This window comes from Hippichthys cyanospilos, chromosome 4, assembly GCF_059441005.1.
Source record: "Hippichthys cyanospilos isolate Australia breed blue-spotted pipefish chromosome 4, RoL_Hcya_1.0, whole genome shotgun sequence".
Taxonomy (NCBI): Eukaryota; Metazoa; Chordata; class Actinopteri; order Syngnathiformes; family Syngnathidae; genus Hippichthys; species Hippichthys cyanospilos.
Genome location: NC_142372.1, coordinates 24,085,125 through 24,098,056, shown reverse-complemented (window position 1 = coordinate 24,098,056; position 12,932 = coordinate 24,085,125). Strand labels below are relative to the sequence as shown.

General features: G+C 39.5%; 2 protein-coding genes and 2 non-coding genes across 4 annotated transcripts; 1 reads left to right on the top strand and 3 right to left on the bottom strand.

Moving 5' to 3' along the window:
• The first annotated feature begins 694 nt into the window (after nt 1–694).
• On the top strand, nt 695–5,508 carry pole3 (polymerase (DNA directed), epsilon 3 (p17 subunit)). The gene is made up of 4 exons (XM_088413338.1): nt 695–1,019; nt 2,151–2,236; nt 3,062–3,180; nt 4,574–5,508. The coding sequence occupies exons 1-4, from the start codon at nt 954–956 to the stop codon at nt 4,747–4,749; spliced, it is 447 nt and encodes a 148-aa protein (XP_088269464.1). The 5' UTR covers nt 695–953; the 3' UTR covers nt 4,750–5,508.
• Nucleotides 5,509–7,368: 1,860 nt separating this feature from the next.
• Nucleotides 7,369–10,230, bottom strand: rpl12 (ribosomal protein L12). Its single transcript, XM_088414110.1, has 6 exons — nt 10,062–10,230; nt 8,859–8,932; nt 8,382–8,480; nt 8,176–8,257; nt 7,791–7,877; nt 7,369–7,505 (listed from the first exon to the last, which is right to left on the bottom strand). Exons 1-6 carry the CDS (start codon nt 10,096–10,098, stop codon nt 7,387–7,389), a joined length of 498 nt encoding a protein of 165 aa, XP_088270236.1. The 5' UTR covers nt 10,099–10,230; the 3' UTR covers nt 7,369–7,386.
• On the bottom strand, nt 7,601–7,725 carry LOC148425107 (small nucleolar RNA SNORA65). Its single transcript, XR_015865512.1, has one exon. It is a non-coding gene; the product is annotated as a small nucleolar RNA SNORA65 (small nucleolar RNA).
• LOC148425106 (small nucleolar RNA SNORA65) lies at nt 8,695–8,819 on the bottom strand. The gene has a single exon (XR_015865511.1). It is a non-coding gene; the product is annotated as a small nucleolar RNA SNORA65 (small nucleolar RNA).
• Nucleotides 10,231–12,932: the final 2,702 nt, after the last annotated feature.

Below are 12,932 nucleotides of genomic sequence, written 5' to 3'. Positions count from 1 at the left end.
ATTCACGTCCAACATTACGTGTCCTGGAGCGGGGCCCAGAGAGAAAGACACAGCACTTTGAACTGGGTGGGTGTCTCCACAAGTGAGTGGTTTACACTGTGTGGGCTGCATCATTCTGCTCCATTAGTAATGAAGCCAGCCGCCATGGAAACTAGTAAAATGCCTTGAAGGCCCAAAGATCTTTGACGGAAAAGGTGTGAACTAAACTGAAAGTCTGCTATTGCATTGTGTTTTTTAAAAGTCATCCAACCACTCCATTGCACGTTCCTATTCCTTGACAGTGTGGTCACTTGACTCCCGAGCTTTATTCAGCAAATTAACTGCAAAAATTTGATGATAATGTAAAAAGAGTGAGCTTCCACATAGTAACCAGCATCTGTTAACGAGACCAATGCAATTCTAGCATATAGAGTTCATATGGAATTCAACACAATGATTTGTGTTGTTTCAATTGCATGGAATATATAGATTTTACGTTACCCTGTGCTTCAGTAATTAAAACGACTTTCTTTGGCTGTACAATTAACACAAAGTTCTTCTTCTTCCCTGATTGTTGCAATTCCATATTGTTGTCGTGACGAGTGTGATTCAACAGTTTGACGCTTGTTGTACTCCAAGACAAAAAAAAGGGAGTAACGGCCATTGAGGCGTTGCGTACGAAACGTAACGAACTACACGTCACGCATGCGCCAGAGGTCAAAGTTGAGATGCACGAGGCGGTTCGCGGGAAACGAACCCAAACAAATCGGTCCGGAAGATCACGAAGTTTTTCACCGTATCGGGCCCAAAGAGAATTTCATAACGCGTTCGTCACTTTAAGAAGTTTGAATATCGCGTCAAGGATAACCGCGCTACCAGCTTTTAAGCTAGTAGCGCAGCATCTGATCGTGCGTGTTAGCAGCAAAGCTCATTTGACTTTTCGGACGGTGCTAAAGACCTGAAGCGTGAGCGAAATGGCAGAGAGGCCAGAAGATCTCAACCTTCCCAACGCGGTCATCACCCGCATCATAAAGGAGGCGGTGAGTTGCAAAAGTATTCCACTTAGTTTTCAGACAAATCTATATCCCTCTTAGAATTGATTGTCTGGTTCCAACTCATCAAAAAGTGAAATGCGTTTTTTTCCTAAGTGGATACGTCGGTCAGTGTATTTGAGAGTAATTAAGCGAGCAACAATCCAACAATAGTTTTTCAAATGAACTCCAAACTGTTCCACGCGTATTAATGATGACCTTTGCTATCCAGAATAAGAGAACAGTCTCAATTTGAACACAGAGCTGATATGCTGGCAGGAATCAATGAAAGACACACAAGAAGCTCTTCTTCCACAGCTCTCAGTCTTTCTCTGTTTTTAGTTTTTACAGCAGTCAGGCTTGAAAAGCTCAGTCCACACAGATATGTTGTGGAAAATGGGAGCAATATCAAAATAGCTTTGTTGGCCAGCATGGAGAACTCCTTGGCAGCTGCCAACCAAAAACTGTCCAAAGGTAGATAGATCCTGAACAAATCCCTCAAGCACTAATCTGCCTCATCACCAGTCATTTTACCGCAGGCACAAATGCACCTTACAACCCTGCACAGAGCAAGAAAGCTTGCTAAATACATAATATTTTGCACTACATGATATTCTTCCTCATATGTTTATAGTCTCTTCACTCAATCTACTCCGTAATAAACTCAGAATGTAAGTCTATTCATTTATTAGGGCTTCATTATTACTGCCATTATTGCTCTATTACTGTTTTTTTGTTTTGTGTTTGTTTTACTGCCTACCTTATTATTTGCTCAATTATGGAATGTAGTCTGCTCAGGGAAGTGAACAGAATAAGTAGTTCAGTGTGTGATATTACTCTGCATATGACAATAAAACTTGAATCTTAATAGGGGGACCCACGTTTCCTTTTTGGGCTCACCAGCAAGTCCGACCCGCAGACCTTGGTCAAGAGAGGCGCCAATTTTGAATGCTGGATTCTATCCTCATTTGGGTTTAACTCGAGAGCAGGAAATGAACATTCTGACAACTTATGACTTACTGCCACTCTTCTCTTTGCAGGAAGATGTTTTGGACCTTGTCTAAAAAAACATACTCTATGCCATCTGAGCATGCTTGTAGTTTGCCATGACTCCCTTTACCATTTTTTTTTTCTCAACAGCTCCCAGATGGGGTGAATGTGTCAAAAGAAGCACGAAGAGCAATATCCCAAGCTGCCAGTGTATTTGTCTTGTATGCAACATCTTGGTAAGACGACAGACAACCCTTTCACAAAATTGTGTTAGATCCCAGATAATGTGAAGTGTGCAACCCCAACTTTCCATTTTGAGTGCCTAGTGTGTGCGAATCTTCTCAGTTCAGTATGTAAAACAGCTACTTCCAAGTCATTGCCATGACAGCTCGCAATACTGTTATAAAAACGTTAATAAAAATGATAGTGGATTTTTAAAATGAATTATTTTTGTTCATCACTAAATTTTACTGTCACTTTAAGAAATGCTTACAAAAATGCTAATTGAGTAACACGTATGTAAACAAATTTAAAGGCAAAGTCATTTCCTTCACTATATTTATATTTACTATATATTACTGTAATATAGTGTATTTATATGTGCCCCCACTAGTCTGACCACATTATTCTGATTATGATTGTGATTGCGGAACATGAATAAAGCATCATAAATCACAACAGACGGATATATGTTTTTTTTTTGTGTGTGTGTTTTTCCATCTCAGCGGGCGGCCATTTTGCCACTTGCACAGTTCTTCAGGGCTCTGATAACAATAATTCGCCACTCAGTTTGTGAGCGTCACATGACGATGCTCACAAAACAGGTGAAGCGTGATTTTTTTGTTATCCGAGCTCTGAAAAAAATATTTAGCAATTTTCAGTCAGCAGCAAGTGTCAAAATACCCACCTCCTAAGATGGATACTCTGCTTTCATATTCAATTCATATTCCAGGAACGCAATATTAAATAGAATGCTGTGTTTAGACTACTGGAAGCCCATACTAAATTACTCAATTTTTGACTCCTCAAAGAAAGTATTTTTATGTGTTTTTATGTTACAGCGCAAACAACTTTGCAATGAAAGCCAAGCGGAAAACTTTGAATGCAGGCGACGTCTTAGCTGCAATGGAGGAAATGGAGTTTGAGCGGTTTATGGATCCTCTTCGAGAAGCTTTGGAAGGTCTCAAATTATTGTTTAAAACAAGCATAAATCCAAGGAATGTTTTTTTATTTTTTATTTTGATGCTTGCGGAATTCAACAGTAGTCAATGCCGATTTCACTGTTCGTTTGAAAAGCTCATGAAAGTAATATTTGCAACAATCGACAAACTTACATAAAACATAATTGGTCACATCAGACTGACACGTTACACATATTCATAGAAGTGGGCACTTTGTCAACACTGACGGACTGTCCGTCAGGCAATGGGCGCCCGTTTTGCTGACGGACCAATGAATGACGGCGGTGAATTAAAAATGCAATTTTCACCCGTCGTCGTAATCTTCGGGATATACATTACGTCAGATGTCCGTCAGCCCACCATGCCACTTTTTGCTTACTGAAATCAAATTAAACTGACTGATGTTTATCTGCTATATTGCTGCATCTTTATAGTACAAAGTGGAATCAGTCTGCAGTCAATGCGACAATAGTCACTTTACAGTACCACCAAGAAGTGTAAATAAACTGGGTTGGTTCAATTCACTGCTTGTCATTCACAGCTATAACACAAGTGACTTTACCGAGGATTTATTAGTAGTTGCTCCTTATCTTAGTTCTGCTTTCAGGTTTCTTGCTTATAAGCGCATTCTGGGCGTTTCAAGTAATCATTAAATGCAGACCAAATTTGCATTCTTCCTCTTGGTCAGGGAATGCCCTAATTCCCTAATCAAAGACGTTTTTTAGTCAATTCAATCTCAGCACTACTTTGTTTTACTTGTAGTGTATGTGACAGATGACATTTAGACAAATGTTAATGAAACAGTCATCTATGCTGTAGGGTAGGCAGTTATAAATGAGAACCGACATGAGAGTCATGTAAAGCATGATAATGCCATCCAGTCAACAACTCTTGTCCACTGTATTAAACATGAGAGTGTGATATAATATACATTAAAATCCTTAGCTGGTTTTGTTTTCATGTTACAATTATACTACTTTTTTGAGTTTCAATTGCAGTGTTAACAGACTTTAACGTATTTATTAAAACAGAAAAAAGAATTAGTATGAGCGAAGACAGATGTAGACCAGCGTCTAACGAATGACGCACCACAAAAAAAAGTCAAAAAATTGAGCAAACATACACCGACGGACTGACAGTCCGACAATAACAATTTCGTATAGCTTGAAAAAATGACGGACCAACAACGACAGAAAGGGGGCGGGGGGCGGGGCTCTGACGAATGACAAATGTCGGAGCAGCAAAAAAAAAATGTAAGTTGCCTACCTCTGCATATTCCTAAATCTTATTTTCCCTTATCACTATGAAGAACAACATTAAGTGTGGGATGGCAAAGCTTAGAAAGTTATGTTCTTGAAATATGTACCCATTCTATGCTGTGTTCCTTAACAGTGTACAAGAAGGGCCAAAAAGGAAAGAAGGAGGTCACAGATCAGAAGCGCAAAGATAAAGAAAAGAGGACAGATTCTGAAAATGATAAGAGCCGGGAGGAGGAAGAGGAGGAGGAACGCATGGAGGACGAACCTGAAGCAGAGAACGAGGCGGAAGAAGAAGAAGTTGAAAACTGAGGACGATTTCTAACTGTCTGAAACACTGTTGAAATGATCAAATCCAATCATCTAGCCTGCGCCAGGTTATCACGAGGATTCTAGTAGAGACTATTGGTTTGTTGAAGAGGTGGTGGAGTCCAAATGTTAAAACAGGACAATCTACTTTCAAGTGTCAGTTTTTCTACTTGGCCATGCGTAGGCACATGACTCAATTGAACACAAGTTGAAGGGCTGATGGTGACCTTTTTCCTTGCGAATAGTAATCTTGTATCAACTGCCTCTGGGTAACAGTCACGCTTTAGTTTGACAGCAAAAACAAAATCATTTTCCAGAGGATTGTGATGTGCTTTTTTTTTAAAGAGACAATTGTCTCCAAGGGACAAGTTCTTGTTGGGTTGATAAAATTGACCAGTTTGGGTAAGGGAGCTCAACTATGTATCCAAACTAAAGTTTAAAGGCACAAGTTTGTACACAATTAATGTGAGCTGCACAGTAGCAGTATTTTTAAAAAAGTAGAAATGAGTCAATTGAGTCAGACAACTTTGTGTATTTATTGCCAGGCTGCTGCGAAGATGACAGTTGTGATTTTGCTTATATCAAGATGTTTAAGTTCTGCTGATCCTTCAATTCATGCATGTGTTTACAAATGATACGACTTGTGTCGGGCAGCACTGGTGACTTGTTCTTGCAGTAGTCATTTAAAAAAAGAACAAAAGAAGTATACTTTTGTATGATTTTTTTCATGAACTGAACTTTTCAATAAATATTTTTATTGAACTCGAAATAAGCTCCAAATGTGTTGTTAGTTGTACAGTATACAAGTTTTCAGGTTTGGTTCAAACAAGCCCTGTAGGTTGATGTTTCTTTACCTTTATCAGCCAAATTGAAAATGATGGTGCACCATTGTGTGCGCAGTGGTTTAAAAACGATTACATGCATCCATTCACACAGAGCCAAACTACATAATACTTAACACCTGCTTTTCCAGGGATTTTTCACTAGCCTGGCCTTACTATCACCCAACCTGGGCTGACTTTGAAAGGGTCATAACAATGTCAAATATAAATATTTACTTTCAATCCCTAAAAATGTTCATTCTTAAATGTTCTTCTTAAATGCAGCAAAAAAAAAAAAAAGGGAAAAAAAAGATTTGAAATATTTTTATTGTGTTTTTTGTTTTGTTTCTTTGCTGTGGTTAGTAAAACCCTATTTTAACACCTATTCTAGTTTATCAAAGCTTCTAGACTGCTTACTTTTTATCTCCTCTTGCTACTGTAACATCCCTAGATGATGCCTCATGTACAAAACATCATCACTTATGTGCAAAGAAAATGTTTGGGTTTTTTGCTCCCTTGTGTAGCCATTCCACTTTGGGTTCATGTTTTGGGTTCATGTCAGCCCTGTCCACACACACACACACACATATATATATATATATATATATATATATATATATATATATATATATATATATATATATATATATATATATATATATATACATATATACGGTATACATATTAATTTATACATATACATATGTATATATACATATTTTTATGGGGAAACACACCGCCCTTTATGGACAAAAATGTTTAAAAATTGCGATAATGGAAAAACTATGATATATATTCATGAAATTGAGTTCTATGACTTTCAAAGACTTTGCGAATCATTAAAGTCATTGAAAGGCTTGCAAATGTCATAAATTGACCTCTGGCAACACACTATTTTCTATTGCGCCCCGTTCATGAGTTCGTCGATGGAAGCATTAATGCAAAACTTAGGGAAATGCAGGATAAAACATTTGGTTTTCAGTACAATGTTTCAAATTTGAAATATCAGTAAATGAGCAAGACGCGGAGTAAATCTGACACCTATAATTTTATATTGCATAGATTCTATGCAATATTTGAGCCTCCGGGCAGTTTTTGTTCGCTTTTCCTTTGACACCACACAACAAAAACTCGAGTTGGGAAAAAATGACCCCAGGGGTCAACGTTGTAAATCCCTTGGTTTTCTAACTAAGTATCTCTTACTAGATTTCCTTTAAAATAAAATGGTATTTCAAGTGTAAACTTCGTTGTTTGATCATGTAGATTTGTCTTTAATTCAACATCCAAGCCACCATTACTATGAGGCGAGAAACGGTGAATCGCTCACCGACTGTGTAAGGTTCAATCACTTAAGATTGACCGAAGTAATTTGCCTTAAATATGTATAGCATGAAGACTTTTATTTTTTTTATTTAAAAAGTGGGGGTGCTACTTCGCAGGGGGTATCCAGCGCCCATTAACCGCAATAAACGAGGGATAACTGCAAGGATCACTACCCCAAAAAAAAAAGCTAAAGAATGACAAATCAGCATTCTACTTATACCGGTAACCTTGAACAGACACGTTGTATAGATCTTCTGTTGGCATACAAATCCAAGTTAATTATTTTGAGGGTTGTGGCTGCTGCGACTAATTAACCACCAGATGTCACCAGTGTGGCTATTTGATATACCCCCCCCCCCAAATTAAAATGACAGACCACGTTTCATCAACTCATCTCTGTTTATATAAACCTGAGCTAAAAACATTTCAGATTAACAAGACAGGTCAAATGCGGAGGTGCGAGAAAGGAAGAAATGGATTTCTTTCCAACATTTTATTACTCAGATGGGCACTCAATTTTGCCACTGTTGATGTCATCAATGACATCATGAGGAGGACGACCATCCACAGTGCAGCCAACAGACTGAGCCGTACCCAGAATCTCCTTGATCGTTCCTGACAAAAATAAATTCAGTTTAAATAATCAGTTCACATTAGCGAGACAAAGATATCACACACACACACACACACACATTTATATTATATATATAAAATGTTCCAGACTTGTGGGCACAGAGTTATCCATTAGATTGGAAAGCCCTGTTTCCTCAAGACGGGTCAATCTGGGCCTCCACTGGATTATACTCAGTCACTGACAGACAGGCATGGTGGCGGGAGGCTGAACAGCACAATAACCAATAAAAAGTAGGGCCTAGTACACACTGGCCAAATTTGACTTACCTGACAACTCCCTTGCAATGGAACGAGGCCGCATAATACGAGCAACACCCACGATGTCGTCAAAGGTCACGCTTCCACTGTGCTTGACTGGATGAAACATTAAGAGGGCATTGAGAGGGACGAAAAGCGTATTCCTCAAATTAGTGTGATACTTCAGTTTTGTGTACAGCTCTAGTATGCCACGTGTGTGTGGCAATTAAATAATTATGTGTCAAGCGACCACATAATTATGTTGGTACCCCTTTAATGCATACTGTATTGCATCTATAGTGCCGCAGGTCTTTATTCTTTGTGACTTTTACCTTGAGTTTTAGGACTTTTTAAGCCACCAAGAATGTGTCTTTTGGTTAGTTGGCTATACATTATCAGCAAAGAAGTCACTTACTGTTCTTGACCTTCTTCCTGTCACGAGGGGGTTCTTTTAGAGCTTTGATGATGAGTGCAGAGGCAGAGGGAACCACTTCTATCTAGAAAACCACAAAGACCGAGGCCTCAGTTCCACTCGAACTCTCCAAATTCAGCAAAGCGTTGCGCAACTCAGAGGGGGAGTCGGCCCCCCGTTCAGTTGAAAGAAAGCATAAGCGTGTGTACCGCTGCCTGTCTGTTCTGGATAGTCAGCTTCACGGTAATCCTCAGGCCCTTCCAGTCACCAGTAGCCTTGGCAATGTCATCACCAACTTTCTTGGGAGACTGCAAAAGAACAAGCAAGTCCGAAAATTTTCCAAAAGAACAAAACATCTTAGTTGGGGTTGTTTTTAAAGCTTTTTAGGTTTCTTCTCGTTTCTTACGGGGTATAATCATGTTCTACAAGTATCACCCTGTTTTAAGCATCTTTTTGGTTAACAGTGGCACATTTAATTGGACTGGGGGGAAAAAGGAAAAAAATAAAAAAAATTAACAAAAAAAATGTTCCAGACTTTTTGGCACAGAGTTATCCATTAGATAGGGCAGCTCTGTTTCCTATAGACGGGTCACTCTGAGCCTCCACTGGATTACACCATGTCACTGACAGACAGGCATAGTGGCTTGAGGCAGTATGATTTGAGTATACCACAGCAAAATACTCACCAGACCCAGGGGACCAATTTTGGGGGCCAAGGCTGATGTGGCACCAACCTCTCCTCCTGTGCACCTCATGTACACTGCAAGACAAATCAACATTTGTAATGTTACTTTTAAATGTGACTTGCAACTAGTAGATGACCGCTAAACAGATTGATGACTGTACATCAGAATTATAGCAGAAAACAATTATGACTGAAAGCGTTTGTTTGAAATGACTGCAGTCAATTAACCCATATTTGAGTACAGTGAACCAAGTAACCTTGCAGATATTCAAGCACAAATATGAATATTTCTATGAATAATTCTTGCGCGTTCCAGTTATGAAATGAGATTTGGGTTTAAAAAAGATAAATAAAAAAAAGGGGGGGGGCACCTGGGGTGTGCTCCGAGAATAAAACAGTGTAATTTTTCAACCCATCAGTTTAATACTGTATGTACTGGAAATGGGAATAGGGGCTCTATTAATGCTCTATTAACAGAGCTGGGGAGGATGACTTTTAAAATGTGCCATTTCCCGATTTTAACAAGAAATGTAGTTAGTAATCTTACACAAAATTCCAAAAACTGGTTAACAAATTATCATAAACGATTTGGGCAAAATTGATATTTTAACAATAGATGCACTGAGAAACTTTTTTTGTATGGGTATGAGCCGAGAGAATCTCTACTGAGAATAAGCATCTATAGAAAATGGATGACATTCCCAAAGCCAATTGGCTGCAAAAAAACGTTTTGGTTAAATGTGGGTTGGCCATCAAGTGGAGTGGGTGTTGAGTTGTCTACATTCGCTGAAGCATATTCCATCGCCAGGGTTATCAAGAAGCAAATCAAGGTAGATTAAATGGTGGCTAGCGGGAAACGACTAGTTTTTCTTGCTGAAGTGCTCAAAGTAGTCTACAGTGCCAAACGCATATGAGACTACATTAGCGTCGCCATTATCGCAAAGCAGCTAACTGTTAGCCGCTACCAGATTAGCCCACGTGGTGAAGCGCGAGTGCCGTGGTAGCGTGACAAAGTTTAACGCCTCAACTTTACCGTAAAATATGCAATTAAAAAAAACATTCTCCAAACACATTAATTGACGTACGTCACGAGTCGAGTCTCATTATTGTTGTGACTGCGCCAGCGGGAGGCCCACGCACTGCGACTGATTGCATCTCGTCAAACAAGCGTTCGTTTAGGTACCATGTCACAAGATAAACATACCAACTTTAATCTCGCCGGGGTCGAATTTGGGAGGCATATTGATGTCAAGGTTGAGCTCAGTTCAGCTTGGTAGGTGAGGGTGTCGGATGAACCCAATTCGGGACGACCGATTAATGTTGCACCTTCACCGTTGGAGTAAGAAAGAGTTAGCGACCGTGAGATCACGCTTTATGAGTGCGACAAATATCGCGAGAAATGACGTCCCCCCAGTGGGTGGACCCGTAAAAACTGTCAGATAAAAAAAAAAGCTATTGGATAAATATTTCCTCATGTCTGTATACCAATATGTGCAGCGTAATTGGATGAGTATTATCAACCACTTTACACTCGCAAACGCCTTACTTTTCTTAGATGTAATGTCATTCGATTTGGGATTGTTAAATCTAGATAGATGAATGTAGATAGATAGTAAAACGTAACAAACGACATAATATTGACCCTGTTTCGAGCAATTTGACTGGTTGCAGGGGATACGTAACCAGGTCTGCCATCTTGAATGTGGCATAAAGTGCCTTTCGACAAAATGCAGTTACCACTCTTTTACCACGCGCGCGCGCCCGCACGCACACACACACGCACGCGCGCACACGCACAAAGTACATCAAACAGCACATCCCCGCAGTGAAATCAGCCTCCAAACGATTATCTATCCATCCATATAATGATTGTGACCTATATATACTTTATACATTATTTGTGCTGTTTTGAAGTAAAACAATTTGACCAAGTTTAGTTTTATGAATAAAGAATGGGTTGCCTCTGTATATTTTATACAGTTTTAAATACAGTTTTGTAACCACTCACGATAGAACAAACCTTTACCATTCCGCCATTTTAAAATGAGTGATGCCGACCAATAGCAGATCAGCATTGTAGTGACGTGTTGCATGGAGGCAGTTTAACGGGCAACAGAAAATAAGTGCAATTACTTAAAAACGCCTGTAGATGGAGACTAGGGTCATGACAGTAGTTTTTGTCGCAAAGCCGGAAAAATACTGTGAAGAGGGAATGAAAAAAACTCAGTATTCCACTTTGCAAAATGAAAAAAACGTAAACCAGGGACACTGTAACACGGGGTTCTACTGTATTTTAGGAATTCGAGACGCCGACCAATAGCAGATCAGCATTGTAGTGACGCGTTGCAGCGGAGGCAGTTTGAAGCCAACAGAAAATAAGAGCAATTACCTAAAAACGCCTCAAGAGGGAGGCAAAACAACAAACACAACCAACCCCACAGGTCATGACAGTTGTTGATGTTAATCGTAAAGCGGGATCAATGCCTTATAGAGGGGACAAAGAAATTCAGTATTCCACATCGTAACTTGAAAAAAATGTAAGCCAGGGAAGCCGTAATCCGGGGGTCCACTGTACTTTGTGAATAAATTTATTGTTTTATTTGATCAAAGACAAGCCTGTGGAAATTTATTTATTTTTGTATTTGGGCAAGCATATGAGTAAGCCAGGCGGCCTGAAATCTCAACTTGCACACCGACCAATAGCAGACCAGCATCTTAGTGACGTCGTGGCGCCGACCATTAGAAGACCAGCATCTTAGTACTGTATGCAGTGACGCATATAGTGACGTATGAGCGTGGTGTGACTCGCACAGCCATACTCATGCAAACTGACCGCCAAGTTTGAATTTTTGGAATCTTTTCGCCGTGCAGGAGAAATTGTTGTAGATTCTGTAAGGGTTAAAAATGCCGTAACAAGGGGACAAAAAAAAAACTTTGTATTTCAATTCGTAACGTGAAAAAAACATAAGCTAGGGACGCCGTAACTCGGGTCTCCACTGTACAACAAGCTGAAGATAAAAACTAACATTAGCTAGTTGTTATGTACAGTCACGTTGGACCAATAAACGACAAATTTTGGGCATATTAGCATAAATGACAACTTTTCAACAATGAAAACCCAACTCACACCTGTGTAGATCTCACAAAGAGAAGGATTTACGCGTGAGCGCTGACAGCAACTGCTCCCAACTGAAGCCACAACCGTCCTTCCAGACCACAAAATGCACTATCAACAGCCAAGAAACAAAGACTAAGCCAAACAACCCAGAACTCACTAAATGCTAAAAGATAAACTAAATAAGTTTCAAAACATTATTTCACGGACCCCCTGCTGTCAGGCCACGGACCCCACTTTGAGGACCAATGTCCTGAAGAGTTATAATAGTCATATTCAAAATCATATTTTCTTGAATTATTACTTCTTCCCAACTATATATATGTGTGTGTGTATTTGTGTGTTTGCATCCACTGTTGGTAAAGAAATCGAGTAAGCGTGTGTGTGTTCATGTGTGTCTGTGTGCATGTGTGTGTGTGTGTAAGTGAGCCTGAGTGGTGCATGTGGGTGCTGAGTGGCTGAACATCCTCTGTAGCAGGATAATGGTCCTCTTGTTCGTCAAGTATCCCCATGGAAGCAGAACGCAGAAATTGAGATTACAGTGTTCAGAACTGTATGAAGCTGTTTTCGGTTGCCACACTTTTGTACAATGACATGCAGAAAAATTATGTTTACATGTCATTCTTGAAGGTGTCTTGACTCAGTGCTGCTCCACAAGAATAGCAACAGAACACAAGAGGAAGTAAGTGGGTGAGAAGCAGAGATCATCCCTGAGGAGCTGTTTAATATGCATCATAAAAATCAGAGATGGTCAGAAATTCACATCCAGCGTTATGAAACAATGTAATATGTCTATTTTCATAGGGCAGTTATTGGAAATGTCACATTTGCATAAGCCTGGTTTCACATTTTTCTAAGCTCTGATTAGTAATAACTCTCAAACTGCCATATGAATACACACACATGCATGCTTGCACAAATCACAACAGAATAAGAATGATTATTGCATACAGCAGGGGA